Source organism: Thunnus maccoyii, chromosome 22, assembly GCF_910596095.1.
Source record: "Thunnus maccoyii chromosome 22, fThuMac1.1, whole genome shotgun sequence".
NCBI lineage: Eukaryota > Metazoa > Chordata > Actinopteri > Scombriformes > Scombridae > Thunnus > Thunnus maccoyii.
The window spans coordinates 18,026,968-18,049,047 of record NC_056554.1 but is presented as its reverse complement, the minus strand read 5'-3'; the positions used below and the strand labels follow the sequence as shown (position 1 = coordinate 18,049,047).

At 37.0% G+C, this 22,080-nt stretch overlaps 5 protein-coding genes across 5 annotated transcripts; all 5 read left to right on the top strand.

Annotated features, from left to right (window-relative positions):
- Window positions 1-730: 730 nt before the first annotated feature.
- Window positions 731-2,052, top strand: LOC121889420 (complement C1q-like protein 3). Its single transcript, XM_042401367.1, has 3 exons — window positions 731-980; window positions 1,089-1,217; window positions 1,584-2,052. Exons 1-3 carry the CDS (start codon window positions 884-886, stop codon window positions 1,862-1,864), a joined length of 507 nt encoding a protein of 168 aa, XP_042257301.1. The 5' UTR covers window positions 731-883; the 3' UTR covers window positions 1,865-2,052.
- Window positions 2,053-3,852: 1,800 nt separating this feature from the next.
- On the top strand, window positions 3,853-5,265 carry LOC121889961 (collagen alpha-2(VIII) chain-like). Its single transcript, XM_042402205.1, has 3 exons — window positions 3,853-4,051; window positions 4,486-4,614; window positions 4,979-5,265. The coding sequence occupies exons 1-3, from the start codon at window positions 3,853-3,855 to the stop codon at window positions 5,263-5,265; spliced, it is 615 nt and encodes a 204-aa protein (XP_042258139.1).
- Window positions 5,266-10,789: 5,524 nt separating this feature from the next.
- Window positions 10,790-11,958, top strand: LOC121889960 (complement C1q-like protein 4). The gene is made up of 4 exons (XM_042402204.1): window positions 10,790-10,859; window positions 11,112-11,147; window positions 11,303-11,431; window positions 11,678-11,958. Exons 1-4 carry the CDS (start codon window positions 10,790-10,792, stop codon window positions 11,956-11,958), a joined length of 516 nt encoding a protein of 171 aa, XP_042258138.1.
- A 3,376-nt stretch (window positions 11,959-15,334) lies between these two features.
- On the top strand, window positions 15,335-16,366 carry LOC121889959 (complement C1q-like protein 3). Its single transcript, XM_042402203.1, has 4 exons — window positions 15,335-15,404; window positions 15,657-15,692; window positions 15,845-15,973; window positions 16,086-16,366. Exons 1-4 carry the CDS (start codon window positions 15,335-15,337, stop codon window positions 16,364-16,366), a joined length of 516 nt encoding a protein of 171 aa, XP_042258137.1.
- A 3,836-nt stretch (window positions 16,367-20,202) lies between these two features.
- On the top strand, window positions 20,203-21,364 carry LOC121889958 (complement C1q-like protein 3). Its single transcript, XM_042402202.1, has 4 exons — window positions 20,203-20,272; window positions 20,525-20,560; window positions 20,715-20,843; window positions 21,084-21,364. The coding sequence occupies exons 1-4, from the start codon at window positions 20,203-20,205 to the stop codon at window positions 21,362-21,364; spliced, it is 516 nt and encodes a 171-aa protein (XP_042258136.1).
- The last annotated feature ends 716 nt before the right edge of the window (window positions 21,365-22,080 follow it).

The following is a 22,080-nucleotide window of genomic DNA, read 5'->3' as shown; positions in this document are numbered from 1 at the left end:
CATAACTACGACCTTAACCCCATGGTGTTTACTGTTGCCATGATGATACCACGTTTCTCAAACCTTAACAAAGTGGTAATTTTAACCCAAACCATGATCTTTCCCCACCGCTAACCAAGTGGTTTTTGTGCCTAAACCTTAACCAGACCTTGACCGCAGCGTTGTCACACCATAAAACATCGTTATTTTTTAACAGACTCGTGGCACGATTTTGGAAAGCATAGACAAATTATGTCGTCCTTCTGATTACTGCCAATAGAGGTGCCGTATTAGAAAAGGCTCCTATGGGTCGCTCGGGAGTGCATGGTCAAATGACCTATTTGGTTGTTTAATTTGGAGGACTTGCAACCTGTTATCTCAGTGCAGTTCAAACAATAAAGAAAACATTGTATGTCCCTTAAATCTGAGAAAAAAATGAACAAGGGACCACACTATGGCCTGTGCTGTGGGCCTGCTGGAAGCCATTGTGCCTTAATTAACCCCTAAATTAGAATAAGTGTATTGAAAAAAGCAAATGACAATCAGGTTATCTACAAAGTGTGTCTTAAAATGGACATTTTTGGTACAATGAAAGACTAAACTAAAATAGTTACATCAACTGAACTTTCTCCTCTGCTAGTGATTCACCGTGAAAACAACCAATGGTCATGTCTGATGTGAGAAGGAAAAGTCAACAAAAAGCACAAGCTAATCATTGATAAACCATCTCAAAACACTGTGAGAGTGTTCAATGAATCACAGCTGTGGACATTCAGTGAATTGAGCTAGAAGATGATTCTTTTCGTTTTGTCTGCTGGTGTTTTTCTGCTGCAGTCTGAATGTTGCCCAGCTTGGAGATGAGTTACAAACTGACTCATGTGTTTCTCAGAGAGAGTTTGCCGCCATGAAAGAAAAATTGGAAATTTTGGAAAATATGCTGAAAGACAGTGAAACCAGGCTGATCAACAGTGAGAGCCAGATTGCTGAACTAAAGTATCAAGGTAAATTGAATATTTGGCCATAATTCTTTGTTAAAGATTTAATAAATGTATTGTGAGGTAAAGTTTTACCTCAAATTTTACAAGAAAACATCTGTTTTATGCACACAGCAAACCAAAAGACGATATTTAGTGCAGCATTGGGAGGACGTGGCACCATTGGACCCTTCAACAAAGACACATCTTTAATCTACAGAAAAGTTATTACAAACGTTGGCACTGCTTACAGTCCATCAACAGGTATCGACACACATTAAAATGAGATATGCACTCAGTTGATAAATCTGTACAATAATAAAATTTACTTTAAACACACCTCTTAAATTCTTATCATCACTGCTTTTTCATTTATAGAAGTTACAGTTTTGTAAAAGTTTTAGATGTATATACACATTTCTTGGATAATTTGATGTCATTAATTTGGTGGCTTACTTATTTTGAATATATGTTGTATTACTGTTTTACATTCGTATGCGAATTGAACACTGTCTCTGGTGTATTTTATATGCTTCATTCAATTGCATTTGACAGTGATATATTTGTCAGTTAATGTCTTAAGATTTTTGTAAGATTACCTACACCAGCAACCTATTTTTTGCCCAACAGGTATCTTCACTGCACCTGTTGCAGGTGTTTATTACTTTACCATCTTCTATCATGCTGGAGGAAAGCATGAGGGAAAGCTGTTCTTGTACAAGAACAACCAGGTGATGGTCATGACCCCTGATCATCGGTCAGACTCTGATACAGCCGATAATGGAGGAAACGCAGTGTTCCTGCAGCTGCAGCAAGGTGACCAGGTGTATGTCCACTTGGCTGCAAACGCACATGCTTGGGGATACGACCACCATACAACTTTCAGCGGTTTTCTGGTCACTCAAATGTAAAAAATTGAAATTATGTATCCCTTTGTTGGGCTACAGAATCAATATTTGGGTAAATACAGCACTCATCCATGCCTGAAGATATTTCTATTAACCTCTGATCAATGATAAATGTCAATGTTTTTAATGATTTAAAATAAAAATGTTGTTCTTAATACTGTATACCAAAAATAAATTGTCTGACAAAAGTATTTGTAATTCCTGTTTTGTTTAATTCATTGAGATATGAAATTGAACGATATGCATTATGAAGTTGAAATTCCACATTGGCCATTGCATATCGTTTTAGACAACTAGTTCCAAATGTTTAACCCTTACACACTGTTCAGGTCAATTTTGACCTGTTTTTACATATGAGAGCAGTAAAAACACCCTGAACACCATTCTTTTAGCCTTTTATGACTTTTTATGGCCCCAAATATACAAAAATATTTCAGCTTTTTAAGATTTTTGTTCACCTGACACACATTTTTGTACAAGGTGTGTTCAATGTTAAAGTTGACTCCTTTCAATAATATTCACTGGAAATCCTGATGGCTGTTATGTTCTCCTGTTTTAGGTATCATAGGACCGCATTGTAGTATGATTGTGAATGTTTTTAGGATTACCCATTTAATAATGACTGATATGGTATTTATATATGAGAAATAGATTTGAATAATGACTGTGAAGAGTCAGATATGAACAGTAAATAAGGGTTAAAAAAACAAGAAAGCAAACATTATATCAAATATTTCACAAAATCTCAAATGTCTCCTTACATGCAAAAATATCTTGATCTTCAGCATCTTCTTACTATGTGTCTGCTATTCCTGATTTTTGTGATAGATGACAAAATAAGGATGAGAGCTGGACTTTCTCTTCAGCACTTGAGGCTGACAATGAGAAGGAAGAGGAGAAGTTAATTCTGCAACAATAACCATCTTCATCATTCTCTCTCCTCCTTTTAATCAATTTACAGGCACTACATGTCATTTCCCCCTTACAGAAGTATTATTAACATCTCTGAATATCTTTATATAAAGTTACCACCTTTAACATCTGCATCATTTTCACCACAAAGACAGTGGTTATGTCTGTACTTGTCTGTGCCATGATGAGCCATGAAATTGGCAAGAGACCAGAGTCAAGAGAAAATAACTGTTTGCATAATCACTGCATACTGGAAAATCCCAACTTTTGAAATGTAAACCCAGCTGGATGCTGTTGGACCCAAACTGACATTTGGGGCGAAACTAATCTTTCAGTAAGGCAAAAATTCCAAACACAAGGTAAAAGCAACACAACAGTGGATCAATTACAAAAAAAAGGGAATTTCCTACAGTGGAAAAAAGAATTTCTGTAAATGTCAGCCAAATCATTCACTGTGAAAGCCAACTCAGTTTAAAGTTTGAAATGTGTATGACATGTTAGAATGACTCCTACAGCTTGTATAGTATGAATCGATGAATTTACGGTTTGCATCTTCAAGCTGTCTTGAAACTTAAATTAACAAAAGTTTGTAGGAGACCAAAATTATTAAAATGATCATATTACTTTAGGACAGCATTTAAACTGTTAGGAAGTCTCAACTATAAAAAAAAGCTGAAAAACGTCATTATATTTTCACAATTCTGTTCACCTTAACCTGTCTATTATGTGTTGTCTATACTGGCTAGCTGAGGGAGAGGAGGAGAGAGGAGCTCAGTGCATCATGGGAAGTCCCCCTGCAGTCTAGGCCTATAGCAGCATAACTAGGGGCTGGTCCAAGGCGAGCCTGGCCGGCCTTAACTATAAGCTTTATCAAAAAGGAAAGTTTTTAACCTGCTCTTAAATGTAGAGAGGGTGTCTGCCCCCCGGACAAGGGTCGGACAAGATAAGAGATAGACAAATGTTAATTATTAACATCACTGATCCAAATGCATAAAAGGAGCCTGTGAGACCAAATAAGTCATAAGAAACAGAAAGATCTTGAATCAACTTTGAAGATGAATCTCGTCATTTTTTCAGTCATGTTGGTGTTTTGCCAGCTGACTCTGGGCCAAGACACTCTTGAAACTACTGACACAGAGAAGACTGAAATGCAATCTGTCTGCCGTCTTGACGTGTATGATCTCCTGAGAGAAATTGGTGCTTTGAAAGAAAAAATGGGAGGCTTGGAAAACAGGCTTAAGGAAAGTGAAAAAGAGATTGAAGAACTGAAAAGCAAAGGTAGATTGAAACTTTCTTTCTGATGAACTTTTCAACCAATTTTATCCCAGAAGATGGCTGGTGCCCATATTTACCAAAAATCTGAGAATTACACTGTGAAAAGCCAACTTAGAAGTAAAGAAAAAATATTTTCTGAGTGTGAGTAATACAAAGTTTATGGAAATTGGCTAATTCGACTAAACTTAAGAGACCTCTCAAGTCATTTAAAGTCATAAGAAATTTGATAATTAGCTTTTATTCTTATGTTTGCGACTAGGAGAAAAAAGTTAGATTAGAAATAGAAAAAAGATTTTTTACTTTTATCTTTTACTAAATTTCAATTGGGCCCAGATCTGCAAATCACTAAATCAGAGCTTACTGTAACATAAATGACATAAAGTAATAATTTAACTAAATTAAAATACTATTTCCCTGCTATTTCTTTGGTTACACAGAAAAACGTGAGGTAGTTTTCAGTGCAGCGGCAGATGCAAGTGGACACATTGGACCCTTCAACACAGACACGACCTTAATCTACGGATCAGTGATTATAAACACTGGCAGTGCCTACAATCAGTTCACAGGTAAAAACATTGTATAAGACTGACAATCATTAACAGGATAAGTTTTCTTGAGTGTTATGTTTAATCATACTAGAAAATTTATTTACAATTATGTCATTGACCACAATGGTCAGATCAAGTTACATTATGATGTGTACTATACTGTAAGGTAGGTAGGTATAACTCATTGCTTAATTAACCTTTTTTATTTTCGACTTGATGTATTGATGCTATGATTGAGAGAAGTTCACAGAGCTGTGAGTGAACTTAAAAGCGTGTTGCAATGAAGTGCATACTTTCAATTTCATCCACCCATTTTCAAAAACATTCACAATTACTTCCACAAAGCTGTGTCAGTTGTTTGAATAAAATGTTCTTTCTGCAGGTATTTTCACTGCACCTGTTACAGGCGTTTACTACTTTATCTTCTTTTATCATGCCGGAGGAACAAACCCAACAAATCTATCACTCTACAAGAACAATGAGTTTGTGGCAATGACCTATGATCACAGTACATCACACGATGGGGCTGATAATGGAGGCAATGCAGTGTTCCTGCAGCTGCAGCAAGGGGACCAGGTGTCCGTGCGCTTGGGTGCAAATACACATATTTGGGCAAAACACCAACAACACATGACCACCTTCAGCGGTTTTCTGCTTAGTCAAGGGTGAGAAAGAGTGCACCCCCCCACCCTGACCCCACCTGGATGGAACAGCTCGCTATTTCTTGGACATTCAGTAATTTGGGCATCATATAAACAAGATAGTAGTCCAAGAAAAGTTAAAAAAAAATGAATAAATACTAGCTGCTAAAACTAACTGGAGGCAAGTGCAAAACTCTAGCAGCAACATTAAATACAAGTTGTAACTGTCTTATACGCTGTGATTTATGCTGTTTACAAGTGTCTGGAAAGTAAGATTAGAATTGTTAACACCATAACTGTGAGCTTAATTGCTTTTCTTTCTTCTCTAAACCAATAACTAGAACCTCTGTTTTGGCGAGATATATGAAATAAATGTAATTTTTGCACAGTAATTTATGTGTTTTATTTTTAACTGTGTGGACTGTCAATGTTATCAGTATTTTTGGGGGGTGTTCTGTGTTTTTATCATCTAAAGAGCATATTATCTGCTGAAAAACCTTGTTTTTGCTGACCTCCAATGGTTTAACTTCTCACCTTGCTCCTGTGACCTAGAAGTGTACTCCAGGGTGTGATCACTGCAGCATACTTCTGACTACAATCATCAGTGATGCTCAGTGTGGTTATTATTACTAATTTAAAAAAACTGTTTCCTGGAAACAAAATCTCCTTAAAGGATGACAGAGGTAATGTTCTAAAAGTGACACATTTGCTATACGTATTTGCACACATTGGTGGTGGAATAACTTAAAACTACTGTAGAAGAATTTCTCCTTATATCCATAGAGTCATGAGCTTTTGACACCAGAGGGGCTCTGGAGGCCCAGATAGCTGTAATTAAATGTCAAAGAATGAAATGCCCCAACACAGAAAATGTATACTTTTTTCTAGAGATGCACCGATGTGGAATTACAGGGCTGATAACAATAACGATATTTATTGACTAGGGTACTACGGCTCAAAGCAAGATAATTATGTGTTTGTTGTAGAACTTATTTTATTATTACAAATGCAAAAATGTAAAGATGGCAATTGATTTCTATATTCAGATTGACAGTTGTTGTTTTTTTCTAATACAGCACCAAGGTTTACAGCATTCACCATCCCTACAATAAAGAACTTGTTTGGAACAACCAGTTCATCTTTTTAATATGAAGACTAATTAAAGGTTGATGATTATGCTGATTTATTAAAACTGGGTCACCTATGTAGTAGAAATCTCTAGTTATTTTGCAAATTTGTGCCCTTGATTAGAGAAAACTGAGAAAAAGACTGTAGATTCCCTATACAGCTCTTAAATGGGAATCCTACAACAACCAGAATGCATTGCATGCGTCTCATCCAATCAGACTGACTGACTCTACTCACAGGGTGTTCAGTTTGGCACCAAAGACAGTTACTGAGCCTCCAAAAACCATTTTTCCTCATCAAGTCTGGATATATTGACACAGTGTGCAAGCAAACACTGTTTCTTTTATGTATTTTGGATGACGATGAGCTCGACCGGGATTTGGTCAAAGCTGGATGCAGCAGCCCACAAGTTACAGATAACACACAGTAACACACATCTCTGCTCCCACATTTTATTGTGAAGCTAGTTGTTTGTTTGTGTTAGTGTTAGTGAATCACAGAGAAACATGGAGAAACACAGATGAAGTTTGTCTGCGTTTGGCTGTGGCTGTAACGTGGTCGCTTCCTCTTCCAGACTCTGTTATGTCTGATTCCACAATGCGATATTCAGCCTTCTATTATGAAACAAGTTTTCTTCCATTTATACTGATATTTTAACATATTTAGTAGTATATATTACTGTCTGTTTTTCCCCATGACTAGCATAACATGGTAGGTGGGAGTCATTTAGGAAACCCACATTTTACTGTCCTTGAAGGCACCACTACAGAAAATGAGGAAATGTAGTTTCTAGTCTAAGGAAGATCTAGTACCTGTTGTAATGGCGTGACAGAGTACACACACATAAATAAAGTTGCCCCTATCAATAGGTTCATAGGCCACACAAAAAGAGAGATAACACAATGGTTGATCAAAGGCTATTACATTAGGTTTAAAGGCTTTATCAGTATCATTTGAACATAATAAAAACATTTTTGTGTAATAAAACTCATATGCTGTGAAAATGTTACACAATACAATTAGAAGCAAAAAGCTGAAAACAGATGAAAAGGTTCATGAGGTAAGCCTGTGCTTGTTGAAATAATATTTCTGTTTTATCTCATGTATTCAATATCTTTACCTACACTGACATTTTACCAAAATTAATAATATAAAAAATTACCACAGAATCTAAGTTAAAAAAAAACAAAGTCCCAGTGTTTTATCAAATTAATATCAGTGATGGAAGAAACAAAAGACAGAGTTCAGACAAACACATTCAAGTACATTGCTCTGTGTAAGATTTTGCATATATTCAAGTTAAGTCAGTTTTATTTATATAGCGCCAAATCACAACAGAAGTTATCTCAGGCCACTTTTCATATAGAACTAGTTTATGTGGTTTGTCCAGGTGATGTTGCTGTACCTAGTTGTCCAAGATAGTAGACCTGCTCAACTAGTTATATTCAGGGATACAATGGTGAGTGGGGCTTCCCATTTACTGCCAAAAAGAAAAAAAAACATGAGCGAGCAGGTGAAAGTTTTGCGAGTGGGAGAGCAATAATAGTTGTCGAGGTTAACAGTTACTTTCTCCTTTGTATTCTGCACATGCTCAGAGCATGGTTTTCTCCTTGCAGGCTACAGACCGGAGTTTGGCTATGTTTCTCAGGTGAAAGAGACATGATCGAGTTGGCGCCTTACCATGCGCTTCAAAACTCATAGATTGATCTAAAAAATTACACCAAGATTGTGCAGGCAAGACTGGGAAGATGAGGATAAGGCACCAAGGTTCTGCCTCATTGATAACTGAAGATTATCAGGGCCAAAAATCAGGATTCAGTTTCATTTGCATTTAACTGCAGAAAATTATTTGCCATCCAATTCCTAATTGCATTTAAACAGTTGTTAAGTACAGAGAGTTTGTGAAGCTCATGAAAAGTACAACTGGATGTCATTAGTGTACAAATGGTAGGAGATGTTCTTGAAACTGCTGATGATCTGTCCAGTGGCAGCATGTATATAGAGAATAAAATGGGTCCTAAGACTGATTCCTGGGGGACACCACATGGAAAAGCTTCAGTGTCTGACACAAATTCACCTATAAAGACTGATAAAGATCTATCGGTGAGATATGAGGAGAACCATTCCAATGCAGTCCCAGAAATGCCCACCAGGTGATTTAAGCCTGTGGATTAAAATGTGGTGGTCCACAGTATCGAACGCTGCACTAAGGTCCAATAAAACTAAAACAGAACAATCTCCGGGATCTGCAGCCATTAAAATGTTAGTTGAGATCTTAAGGAGAGTTGTTTCAGTGGAGTACACTTTATGGAAACCAGAATACAGTAAAACCATCACACAAAGCATATTATAGAATCAGGCATGTTACTACTAAACACACGTAAACGCTGTTTACCCACCTCTCAAATTTTGAAATAGTATTTGTGCAAACTTCTCATCACTTTACAGTTGTTAGTGGCTCAGAATGGCTTCCTACCGTGTGATGGCATATCTCTGCCAAAATCCACAAGCACAAATGAAGAGAAGTCACATGTGCAACTTAAACAGCTGCACACACTTATTATTATTGTGAGTGCTTTTACAGCACTCAGGCGCAGAATATCTCTGCTCACACAAGCAATATTGTAGCCTGTGAGGAGAAAACCATGATCTGAGCATATGCAGAATACAATGGAGCATGTGACTATTAACATTGACAACTACATATGCTCTCCTGCTTGAAAAATTTTCACCTGCTCACTCGTGAGGGTTTTCTTTTTGGCAGTAAGTGGGAGGCCCCAGTCACCATTGTATCTCTGAATATAACTGGTTGAGCAGGTCTGAAAAGTGGCCTGAGAAAACTTCTGTGATTTGGCGCTATGAAAATAAAACTGACTTAACTTGAATATATGCAAAATCTTACACAGAGCAATATACTTGAATGTGTTTGTCTGAACTCTATCTTTTGTTTCTTCCATCATTGATATTAATTTGATAAAACACTGTTGTTTTTTTAACTTAGATTCTGTAGATATTTTTTATCTTATTAATTTTGGTAAAATGTCAGTGTAGGCAAAGATATTGAATACATGAGATAAAACAGAAATATTATTTCAACAAGCACAGGCTTACCTCATGAACCTTTTCATCTGTTTTCAGTATTCTAATTGCATTGTGTGACATTTTCATAAGATATGAGTTATTACATGAAAATGTTTGGTTCATGTTCAAATGATATTGGCAATGACTTTATATCTGTTTTTATGGCTTTTGATCAACCATTTATTTTATCTCTCTCCATGTGTGGCCTATGAACCTACTGATAGGGGCAAGTTTATGTTTGAGTGTGTATTCTGTCACACACACACACACACACACACACACACACACACACACACACACACACACACACACACACACACACACACTTGCTGTTAAATTGGACAGAATCCAAGTCAATTCAGAGTTCGTAGAAAATCTAGTTTGGTCAGCGATAATATATCGTGGTAAACACCTACACATGTGTTGACTGGCACTGCCTGGGCCACTCATGTACCTCTTTGTTTTGACTCTCTTGATAATCGCTTTGTAACCTCTTGGTATTGTCAATGCACAAATTTTCAGCTGAGTTTGAGAGGAAGGATGAAGAGATTGAAGAGAGTATTTATGCTTTCAGTATATCATGGTGTCAAAATGCCCCCTTGAACCTTAAAAAACACACTTAAAAGAAGTAGAACCGACAAGACAGAGACGAGACGAGACTGCTGAGCAGTTACAAAACTTAAACACTTAGTGTATAATCACCTTAAAATTAGAATTGTTGTGTTTTTGTTCGTTTACAATGAGCCCTTTATATCTACATAGGGAGCGGGAACTCTTCCACAGAGTCCGCCATGTTGCGGACCTTCCAATATAAAACAACATTTCCATTTCATAAAATGTTGTGTTTTCTGAAATAATGTGTTTTGTTTTCAGTTTTGTAAATGTGTCTTCCAAAGATATTTTGTCTGGTCTGTAATGTTGAGTTTCCAGTAATGTTGTTGTGTTTTACACCTCAGGTCCACTGTACTTAATAGATAAATATTTTATTGGGCCACAACCCAAAGAAATCTTGTCACTGTGTCAATTTCACAGTGTTTAAAGACCAACATGTCCCCATTGCTCTTCCACTGAAACAGTTCACAGATTTAGGATAAGATAATAAAATCACGTGTCAAATTGGATGTTAAAAATTAACAGGTTGTTTTTAAACAACATAAAAGCAGCCAGAGGGATCATATCAATCAGAGTTTAGGAGACTGAGGGATCCTGAATGAACTTGGAAGATGAAGTTTACAGTGTTATTTTTTGTGTTGCTGTTCTGCGGCTTGACTTTGGCCCAGAATGATGCTAATGCTACTGACATAGAAATAAATAGTCTAATGCAGTCTGCCTGCTCGCCTGACATGTGTGATCTTCTGATGAAGTTTGGTGCCATGGAGGAAAAACTGCGAGCTATTGAAACCAGACTGCAGGACAGTGAAACCAGACTGAAGGACAGTGAAACCAGACTGAGGGATAGTGAAACCAGACTAGAGGACAGTGAAACCAGACTAGAGGACAGTGAAACCAGGCTGCAGGACAGTGAAACCAGGCTGAAGGACAGTGAAACCAGGCTGCAGGACAGTGAAACCAGGCTGAAGGACAGTGAAACCAGGCTGAAGGACAGTGAAACCAGGCTGAAGGACAGTGAAACCAGACTGAATGACACTGATAACCGGCTCAGGAACAGTGAAAACCAGATTATGGATCTAAGAAACAAAGGTAAAGTCAAACATTTCCTGTAATTGATTTAAAGACTTTAATTAAGAATGAATGAATTGTTTTGTTTATTATAATGGAATAAACAAGGATGGAGGATATTAGTAGGATGGAAATACTTGACAAGATAATGATTTAGGATGTTTTACTTTATACAGAGAGAACCAAGGTAATATTCAGTGCAGCAGTAGATGGTAGTGGACACACCGGACCATTCAACACAGACACAACTTTAATCTACAGAAGAGTGATAACAAACATCGGTGGAGCCTACAGTCAATACACAGGTAATATATGATAAATACATACACACATAAATTCATTTAAAGATTTAAGATATTTGTAAGATCAGCATTTCAGCAGGATGCCTTCCTTCATGAACAGGATGAGCAGGTAGCAGGTGCAAGAAAATAATGGAAAGAAAGATACATTTAATTTGAAACTCTCTCTCTCAAAAAAAAAAAAAAAAAATCAAGCCCAAATGTTGTTAAACATTCAAGGCCACAACCAACAACCTGCTTTTGTTTCCACAGGTATCTTCACTGCACCGGTTGCAGGTGTTTATTACTTTAACATCTTCTTTCATGCTGGAAGAGAGCATGAGGCAAAGCTGTTATTGTACAAGAACCACCAGCTGATGATCATGACCCATGATCACCCATCAGACTCTGACGGAGCCGACAATGGAGGAAACGCAGTGTTCCTGCAGCTGCAGCAAGGTGACATGGTGTATGTCCAGTTGGCTGTAAACACACATGTTTGGGGACATGGCCAACATACAACTTTCAGTGGTTTTCTGGTCACTCAAATGTGAGAATGGATAAATAATTTACCACTTTATTGTGGTACATAATCAATACTTTGAATCAATAATACATTTCTCACCATTACAATTTAAATTCAGATTCAGCAGAAGAAATTCACTTTCCAGACGTTGAATCCAACACGAAACATACACGAGCACGGAGAAAAAGACCCGGCCTGAATAGGCCAAAAAGAGGATTCCATATTGAAAATATTAATTTGGCAAAAATAATTTATTGCTAATTATTACTTTACTACAGTCTCATGGTTAAGGCCTAGTAACATGGGTTACAGAATCATTACTTTGATATCTTCAAACAGTTCATATCAATAATACATTACATTTGAATTTAGAATCAGATTATGAAAAAGAAGGCAGTCGCTCACATTGTATATCCAGAGAAATTAACACCTGAAAATGAGTGCAATTAGTCCTCTTTTATTTACTGCATTGTGTCATGAAGCCAACAGTTTGGGTTTTTTTGTTTTTTTTTACATAAATAGATTTCAAAGCAGATATATGATGCACCCAGAATGTTGTTTGTTTGTAGGAAGTTGAACAAATGTGTCACTAAATTCTGATTTTGAACACTGGATGGATGGATTGCTCTACTACTCTCCCTCAGGGTTCCGTCCTTAGGCCAATCCTGTTTTCATTGTACATGCTCCCTCTGGGTCAGTTGTTCAGCCGCTTTCATGAAATGTAATATCACTGTTACGCTGATGATACTCAGATCTATTTCTCTGCCAAACCCAATAACTTGAACAAACTGTCCTCCCTCCATCAGTGTTTAGCTGCTACCAAAGAGTGGATGACCCAAAATTTTCTCCATCTGAACTCTGAAAAAACTGAAGTTCTTTTAATTGGTCCTGAAATCTTTGTCACTTCTGCTACTCAGTTTATTGGCCCACTTCAAACAAACATTACATCCACTGCTAAGAATCTCGGTATTATCTTTGACCAGTATATGACATTTGACCATCATGTTAATAAGCTTGTCCTGTCCTGTTCAGTTAAGAAATAATATAATAAGACCTGTATTGCCCCCTACTGTTCTTGAACAATTAATCCACACATTCATTTTCTCCCGGTTAGACTACTGTAACTCCCTCTACACCTGCCTCAGTCAGTCTGCTCTAAAACATTTACAGTTAATCCAAAATACAGCAGCTAGACTTCTAACCAGAACTAGCTGTAGGTCCCACATCACCCCTGTTCTTGCGTCCCTCCATTGGCTTCTGGTAAAATTCAGAATAAACTACAAGATCCTGCTCATTACTTATAAAGCACTCCATGACCTCGCCCTTAGCTACATTTCTGAGCTCCTTGTTCCCCATTCCACTTCACAACCTCTTTGATTCCCTTCTATCTATCGCCCACACAAACAGCAAATTAAAAGGTGACCACGCATTTGCATTCATAGCCCCAACTCTGTGGAATCATCCTCCACAATCTCTTAGATCGGCTGAAAACCCATTTGTATCAGCAAATCTTTCTATAGACCTCCCCTCTTGTTCCCACGTCCTGTTTTGTTTCAATTTGGTTGATTTCTCTCTGTGTCATGTTTGTCTATTTTATTAATCTATCTGTTTCAATTTTGCAGACACATGTGTATGTGTCTGTGTTTTAAAAAGTGCTATATAAATAAAAGCTTACTTACTTTTGTGTCTTTTTTTGCAATCAAACAGAATAGGTTTGCAATCAAAAAATAGATTTGAGAGCAAAACTATTGACACTGAAATCAAAAACTGTTTTACTGTAAAAAATTTTTTACTGTAAAATAGATACTTGTACTTGAATGTGTTTGTCTGAACTCTGTCTTTTGTTCCTTCCATCAGTGACATTAATTTGATAAATAAAACACTGGTAATTTGTTTTTTAACTTAGATCCTGTAGTTATTTTTATATTGTTAGTTTTGGTAAAATGTCAGTGTAAGCAAAGATCTTGAATACACTGAGATAAAACAGAAATATTATTTCAACAAGCACAGGCTTACCTCATGAAACTTCTCATCTGTTTTCAGCGTTTTGTTTCTAATTGCATTGTGTGACATTTTCACAGCATATGAGTTATTAAATGAAAATGTTTGGTTCATGTTCAAATGATATTGACAATAACTTTATATCTGTTTTTATGGCCTTTGATCAACCATTGTTTTATCTCTCTCCATGTGTGGCCTATGAACCTACTGATAGGGGCAAGTTTATGTTGGAGCGTGTATTCTGTCAGACACACACACACACACACACACACACACACACACACACTTGCTGTTAAATTGGACAGAACCCAAGTCAATTCAGAGTTCGTAGAAAATCTAGTTTGGTCAGCGATACTATATCGTAGTAACCACCTACACATGTGTTGACTGGCACTGCCTGGGCCACTCATGTACCTCTTTGTCTTGACTCTCTTGATAATCGCTTTGTAACCTCTTGGTATTGTCAATGCACAAATTTTCAGCTGGGTTTGAGAGGAAGGAGGAAGAGATTGAAGAGAGTATTCACATGATTTATGCTTTCAGTATATCATGGTGTCAAAATGCCCCCTTGAACCTTAAAAAACACACTTAAAAGAAGTAAAACCGACAAGGCAGAGACGAGACAAGACTGCTGAGCAGTTACAAAACTTAAAGGTGCAGTTTGTAGAATGTAGTGGCATCTAGCCAAACAGACTTGGCCGAAATGGAATATGATATTCATAGTTTTGTTTTAACTCGTGTATTATCGCCTTAAAATTAGAATTGTTGTGTTTTTGTTAGTTTACAATGAGCCCTTTATATCTACATAGGGAGCGGGACCTCTTCCAAAAGTCCGCCATGTTGCGGACCTTCCAATATAAAACAACATTTCCATTTCATAAAATGTTGTGTTTTCTGAAATATTGTGTTTTATGTTTTCAGTTTTGTAAATGTGTCTTCCAAAGATATTTTGTCTGGTCTGTAATGTTGAGTTTCCAGTAATGTTGTTGTGTTTTACACCTCAGGTCCACTGTACTTGATAGATAAATATTTTATTGGGCCACAACCCAAAGAAATCTTGTCACTGTGTCAATTTCACAATGTTTAAAGACCAACATGTCCCCATTGCTCTTCCACTGAAACAGTTCACAGATTTAGGACTAGATTTAGGATAAGATAATAAAATCACGTGTCAAATTGGATGTTAAAAATTAACAGGTTGTTTTTAAACAACATAAAAGCAGCCAGAGGGATCATATCAATCAGAGTTTAGGAGACTGAGGGATCCTGAATGAACTTGGAAGATGAAGTTTACAGTGTTATTTTTTGTGTTGCTGTTCTGCGGCTTGACTTTGGCCCAGAATGATGCTAATGCTACTGACATAGAAATAAATAGTCTAATGCAGTCTGCCTGCTCGCCTGACATGTGTGATCTTCTGATGAAGTTTGGTGCCATGGAGGAAAAACTGCGAGCTATTGAAACCAGACTGCAGGAGAGTGAAACCAAACTGAAAGACAGTGAAACCAGACTACAGGACACTGAAACCAGACTGAAGGACAGTGAAACCAGACTGAAGGACAGTGAAACCAGGCTGAAGGACAGTGAAACCAGACTAGAGGAAAGTGAAACCAGACTGCAGGACAGTGAAACCAGGCTGAAGGACAGTGAAACCAGGCTGAAGGACAGTGAAACCAGGCTGAAGGACAGTGAAACCAGACTGAATGACACTGAAAACCGGCTCAGGAACAGTGAAAACCAGATTATGGATCTGAGAAACAAAGGTAAAGTCGCATTTCCTGCGATTGATTTAAAGACTTTAATTAAGAATTAATGAATTGTTTTGTTCATTATGATGGAATAAACAAGGATGGAGGATATTAGTAGGATGGAAATACTTGACAAGATTATGATTAGGATGTTTTACTTTATACAGAGAGAACCAAGGTAATATTCAGTGCAGCAGTAGGTGGTAGTGGACACATCGGACCATTCAACACAGATACGACTCTAATCTACAGAGCAGTGATTACAAACATCGGTGGAGCCTACAGTCAATACACAGGTAATATATGATATATACACACACATACACACACAAAATTTAAAAAATGAAGCCCAAATTTTGTTGTTAAACGTCCAAGGCCACAACCAAAAACATGTTTTTGTTTCCACAGGTATTTTCACTGCACCAGTTGCAGGTGTTTATTACTTTACCATCTTCTTTCATGCTGGAGGAGAGCATGAGGCAATACTGTCTGTGTACAAGAACAACCAGCTGTTGGTGGTGACCCATGATCACCAGTCAGACTCTGACTCAGCTGATAGTGGGGGAAATGCAGTGTTTGTGCAACTGCAGCTAGGTGACATGGTGTATGTCCGCTTGGCTGCAAACTCACATATTTGGGGAAAATACAACAAAACAACTTTCAGTGGTTTTTTGGTCACTCAAATATGAGAATGGATAAATAATTTATCACTTTATTGTGATACAGAATCAATACTTAGATGTAAAGATATCTTCAAACATTTTGTAAATCAGAGAAATATATCACTTGAAAATGAGCGTAATGAGTCCTCTTTTATTTACTGCATTGTGTCATGAAACTGACAGTTTTGTTACATAAATAAATTTCATAGCAGATATATGTTGCACCCAGAATGTTAGTTGTTTGTAGGAAGTTGAACAAATGTGTCACTAAATTCTAACATTTGAACACTGAATGGATTTAATTCATGCACAATGCTCTGTAATTGCTTACTGCTGCATGCCATGAATTATATCAGTAGTCTACATAGTGTGTATGGGCCTGCCTATAATCCATTGATATCAGCTATTATGGTACGGATATTGATTCCGGCTGATAGCATTTCCAGGGTCATGTAGCTTGACAATCTCAAAAACAAACAATAAAATTCTCAAGTTCACTTATCTTTGGTTATCGTTTCTTTGAAGCTAGATTTCCCTAAAAGTTTCATAGGAATGCTGTTATCCAAAACTGTAGCCTCAAAGTTACCCTTTATGTCACATCCCACAATTCATTGTACTGCATGTCTTCTTAACGACACAGATCTGTTCTGCTGTTGTGATTTGTGTTTGTTTCTAGCCTCTCACGTACCAAAGCAGCAAACTCTCAGATTCCCATCCATCCATTCACCCATAACCACATCTCTGTTTCACTTTCAGCCATCAAAAAGAGAACCAACAAGAGAAAAAAGTATTTTTAGCAAGAGAGATAGGCTGAGGATGAAGATATACCGGGGGAAAATTAGTTTTAAAAAAAAAGACATGAGGACATCAATGCTAAACCAGAGGAAGATCCTGTAGTCTTTACACTGCTGATATCTTTTTGGTTGTGTGAACTGTATTGATTTTATTATTGTGTGTTAATTGTTTTATGTATTTATGCTGCACAAATTCTTCGATGGAGATATTAAAGTTGAATTATGATCTTGATATTAGAGTTTGTTGTCTTCTGCAAGAAACTGAAAACAAACAAAATTGCGCCTAAGCCGCAATACCTCAAGTAGTAGCATATGAAGATAGAAGATGTGATGTTTGCTATAATGTTGGACTTTTGTTATCTTTCTTGCTGCGTTGTCAACACTACCGTTAGCGGTTTTCCTTTCCTGACCCATGATTTACTAAGATACAGTGCTGCAGAGATACAATGATTAATTTAGTAATTTGATTAAAGAAGGTTGTGAAATCTTGCACACTGTCAACATGAAAACTATTTTGGTTTAGTAAATCTCTGCTGTCAGTCAGCCTAGTAAACACCGCTTAAGTAGACGATGACTAGTGGTCAGTTAGTTATGGATCCCTTTAGAATCTAAGTTTATCCTCTATTAGCATCCATCTTAGGGTTAGGCTACTCAACTAGGTTAACTCACACACTATGTTTCTGTCATGAGATGAACCCATTTTGTATATTAGCAACACACCTTTTAACCTCAATGTATATATGGAAATACCTTTTTACCTCTTATCAAAAATACTTCTCAAAGGAAATAGTATCAATTCCTAAATATCAATATCAATCAACAAATCAACAAAATTCAAAATTCAACTTCAACACAATAAACAATGACTTAAGTAATGAACAGTTTCTCCCTTTTTGTCCTTTTGTCAGTCCAGTGGAAGGAAAGAAAATAGGCAGTCCATAAAATGTATCCTTCAGTGTTAATGCAATGATCCATCCTACCAGGATTTGAAATGAAAGCAACAGTTCAGATCTTTTCTGCCAAACCCAATAACTTGAACAAACTGTCCTCCCTCCATCAGTGTTTAGCTGCTACCAAAGAGTGGATGACCCGAAATTTTCTCCATCTGAACTCTGAAAAAACTGAAGTTCTTTTAATTGGTCCTGAAATCTTTGTCACTTCTGCTACTCAGTTTATTGGCCCACTTCACCCAAACATTACATCCACTGCTAAGAATCTCGGTATTATCTTTGACCAGTATATGACATTTGACCATCATGTTAATAAGCTTGTCCTGTCCTGTTCAGTTAAGAAATAATATAATAAGACCTGTATTGCCCCCTACTGTTCTTGAACAATTAATCCACACATTCATTTTCTCCCGGTTAGACTACTGTAACTCCCTCTACACCTGCCTGTCAGTCTGCTCTAAAACATTTACAGTTAATCCAAAATACAGCAGCTAGACTTCTAACCAGAACTAGCTGTAGGTCCCACATCACCCCTGTTCTTGCGTCCCTCCATTGGCTTCTGGTAAAATTCAGAATAAACTACAAGATCCTGCTCATTACTTATAAAGCACTCCATGACCTCGCCCTTAGCTACATTTCTGAGCTCCTTGTTCCCCATTCCACTTCACAACCTCTTTGATCCTCAAATTTTGGCCTTCTATCTATCCCCCACACAAACAGCAAATTAAAAGGTGACCACGCATTTGCATTCATAGCCCCAACTCTGTGGAATCATCCTCCACAATCTCTTAGATCGGCTGAAAACCCATTTGTATCAGCAAATCTTTCTATAGACCTCCCCTCTTGTTCCCACGCCCTGTTTTGTTTCAATTTGGTTGATTTCTCTCTGTGTCATGTTTGTCTTTTTATTAATCTATCTGTTTCAATTTTGCATGTGTATGTGTCTGTGTTTTAAAAAGTGCTATATAAATAAAAGCTTACTTACTTTTGTGTCTTTTTTTTGCAATCAAACAGAATAGGTTTGCAATCAAAAAATAGATTTGAGAGCAAAACTATTGACACTGAAATCAAAAACTGTTTTACTGTAAAACATTTTTTTTTACTGTAAAATAGATACTTGTACTTGACCTCTTTGTCTTGACTCTCTTGATAATCGCTTTGTAACCTCTTGGTATTGTCAATGCACAAATTTTCAGCTGGGTTTGAGAGGAAGGAGGAAGAGATTGAAGAGAGTATTCACATGATTTTATGCTTTCAGTATATCATGGTGTCAAAATGCCCCTTTGAACCTTAAAAAACACACTTAAAAGAAGTAAAACCGACAAGACAGAGACGAGACGAGACTGCTGAGCAGTTACAAAACTTAAAGGTGCAGTTTGTAGAATGTAGTGGCATCTAGCCAAACAGACTTGGCCGAAATGGAATATGATATTCATAGTTTTGTTTTAATTCGTGTATAATCGCCTTAAAATTAGAATTGTTGTGTTTTTGTTAGTTTACAATGAACCCTTTATATCTACATGGGGAGCGGGACCTCTTCCACAGAGTCCGCCATGTTGCGGACCTTCCAATATAAAACAACATTTCCATTTCATAAAATGTTGTGTTTTCTGAAATATTGTGTTTTATGTTTTCAGTTTTGTAAATGTGTCTTCCAAAGATATTTTGTCTGGTCTGTAATGTTGAGTTTCCAGTAATGTTGTTGTGTTTTACACCTCAGGTCCACTGTACTTGATAGATAAATATTTTATTGGGCTACAACCCAAATAAATCTTGTCACTGTGTCAATTTCACAATGTTTAAAGACCAACATGTCCCCATTGCTCTTCCACTGAAACAGTTCACAGATTTAGGACTAGATTTAGGAAAAGATAATAAAATCACATGTCAAATTGGATGTTAAAAATTAACAGGTTGTTTTTAAACAACATAAAAGCAGCCAGAGGGATCATATCAATCAGAGTTTAGGAGACTGAGGGATCCTGAATGAACTTGGAAGATGAAGTTTACAGTGTTATTTTTTGTGTTGCTGTTCTGCGGCTTGACTTTGGCCCAGAATGATGCTAATGCTACTGACATAGAAATAAATAGTCTAATGCAGTCTGCCTGCTCGCCTGACATGTGTGATCTTCTGATGAAGTTTGGTGCCATGGAGGAAAAACTGCGAGCTATTGAAACCAGACTGCAGGAGAGTGAAACCAAACTGAAAGACAGTGAAACCAGACTACAGGACACTGAAACCAGACTGAAGGACAGTGAAACCAGACTGAAGGACAGTGAAACCAGGCTGAAGGACAGTGAAACCAGACTAGAGGAAAGTGAAACCAGACTGCAGGACAGTGAAACCAGGCTGAAGGACAGTGAAACCAGGCTGAAGGACAGTGAAACCAGGCTGAAGGACAGTGAAACCAGACTGAATGACACTGAAAACCGGCTCAGGAACAGTGAAAACCAGATTATGGATCTAAGAAACAAAGGTAAAGTCAAACATTTCCTGCAATTGATTTAAAGACTTTAATTAAGAATTAATGAATTGTTTTGTTCATTATGATGGAATAAACAAGGATGGAGGATATTAGTAGGATGGAAATACTTGACAAGATAATGATTAGGATGTTTTACTTTATACAGAGAGAACCAAGGTAATATTCAGTGCAGCAGTAGGTGGTAGTGGACACATCGGACCATTCAACACAGATACGACTCTAATCTACAGAGCTGTGATAACAAACATCGGTGGAACCTACAGTCAATACACAGGTAATATATGATATACACATACACACATATATTCATTTAAAGACTTATGATTTTTGTAAGATCAGCATTGCAGGATGCCTGCCCTCCTGAAGAAGATGAGCAGGTAGCAGGTGGAAGAAAATAATGGAATGATAAATACATTTTATTTGAAACTATCGAAAAAAAAGAGAAAAAAATAAAGCCCAAACTTCGTTGTTAAATGTTAAAGGCCACACCAAAAACCTGTTTTTGTTTCCACAGGTATCTTCACTGCACCGGTTGCAGGTGTTTATTACTTTACCATCTTCTTTCATGCTGGAGGAGAGCATGAGGGAAAACTGCTCTTGTTCAAGAACAACCAGCTGATGGTGGCGACCGGTGATCACCCGTCAGACTCTGACGGAGCCGATAATGGAGAAAACGCAGTGTTTGTGCAACTGCAGCTAGGTGACATGGTGTATGTCCGCTTGGCTGCAAACTCACATGTTTGGGGACAATACAACAAAACAACTTTCAGTGGTTTCTTGGTCAGTCAAATATGAGAATGGATAAATAATTTACCACTTTATTATGATATAGAATCAATACTTATATATAAAGATATCTTCAGACATTTTGAATCAATAATACATTTCTGACCATTAGAATTTAAATTCAGATCACTAAAAAACGGGCAGTCACTCACAATGTAAATCAGAGAAATAATTCACCTGAAAATGAGTGTAATGAGTCCTCTTTTATTTACTGATTTTCTGCGTTGTGTAATGAAACTGATAGTTTTGTTACATAAATAGATTTCAAAGCAGATATATGTTGCACCCAGAATGTTGTTTGTTGGTAGGAAGTTAAACAATTGTGTCACCAAATCCAAATATTTGAACACTGGATCGTTGGATTTATTTCATGCACAGTAATGTTCTGTAATTTCTTACTGCGGTATGAATTATATCAGTAGTCTACATAGTGTGTATGGGCCTCAAGGGCATCAAAGCTAAACCAGAGGAAGATCCTGTAGTCTTTAAACTGCTGGTATCTCTGTTGTCACTGTATTGATTTTATTATTGTGTGTTACTTGTTTTATGTATTTATGCTGCACAAATTCTACCATAGAGATATTAAAGTTGAATTATGATCTTGATATTATATTTTTTGACAGTTTGCTGTCTTTTGCAAGAAATTGAAAACATACAAAATTGTGCCTAATAATAAAAAAATTGTGCCATAATACCTCAAGTAGTAGCACATGAAGACTGAAGAT

Coding starts and splice junctions, on each gene's coding strand:
- LOC121889420 (XM_042401367.1), top strand. CDS start 884: ATGAAAGAAAAATTGGAAATTTTGGAAAATATGCTGAAAGACAGTGAA. Junction 981..1,088: donor TGCTGAACTAAAGTATCAAG/GTAAATTGAATA, acceptor TTATGCACACAG/CAAACCAAAAGACGATATTT. Junction 1,218..1,583: donor TGCTTACAGTCCATCAACAG/GTATCGACACAC, acceptor TTTGCCCAACAG/GTATCTTCACTGCACCTGTT.
- LOC121889961 (XM_042402205.1), top strand. CDS start 3,853: ATGTTGGTGTTTTGCCAGCTGACTCTGGGCCAAGACACTCTTGAAACT. Junction 4,052..4,485: donor TGAAGAACTGAAAAGCAAAG/GTAGATTGAAAC, acceptor TTGGTTACACAG/AAAAACGTGAGGTAGTTTTC. Junction 4,615..4,978: donor TGCCTACAATCAGTTCACAG/GTAAAAACATTG, acceptor TTCTTTCTGCAG/GTATTTTCACTGCACCTGTT.
- LOC121889960 (XM_042402204.1), top strand. CDS start 10,790: ATGTGTGATCTTCTGATGAAGTTTGGTGCCATGGAGGAAAAACTGCGA. Junction 10,860..11,111: donor TATTGAAACCAGACTGCAGG/ACAGTGAAACCA, acceptor ACCGGCTCAGGA/ACAGTGAAAACCAGATTATG. Junction 11,432..11,677: donor AGCCTACAGTCAATACACAG/GTAATATATGAT, acceptor TTGTTTCCACAG/GTATCTTCACTGCACCGGTT.
- LOC121889959 (XM_042402203.1), top strand. CDS start 15,335: ATGTGTGATCTTCTGATGAAGTTTGGTGCCATGGAGGAAAAACTGCGA. Junction 15,405..15,656: donor TATTGAAACCAGACTGCAGG/AGAGTGAAACCA, acceptor ACCGGCTCAGGA/ACAGTGAAAACCAGATTATG. Junction 15,693..15,844: donor TATGGATCTGAGAAACAAAG/GTAAAGTCGCAT, acceptor TACTTTATACAG/AGAGAACCAAGGTAATATTC.
- LOC121889958 (XM_042402202.1), top strand. CDS start 20,203: ATGTGTGATCTTCTGATGAAGTTTGGTGCCATGGAGGAAAAACTGCGA. Junction 20,273..20,524: donor TATTGAAACCAGACTGCAGG/AGAGTGAAACCA, acceptor ACCGGCTCAGGA/ACAGTGAAAACCAGATTATG. Junction 20,844..21,083: donor AACCTACAGTCAATACACAG/GTAATATATGAT, acceptor TTGTTTCCACAG/GTATCTTCACTGCACCGGTT.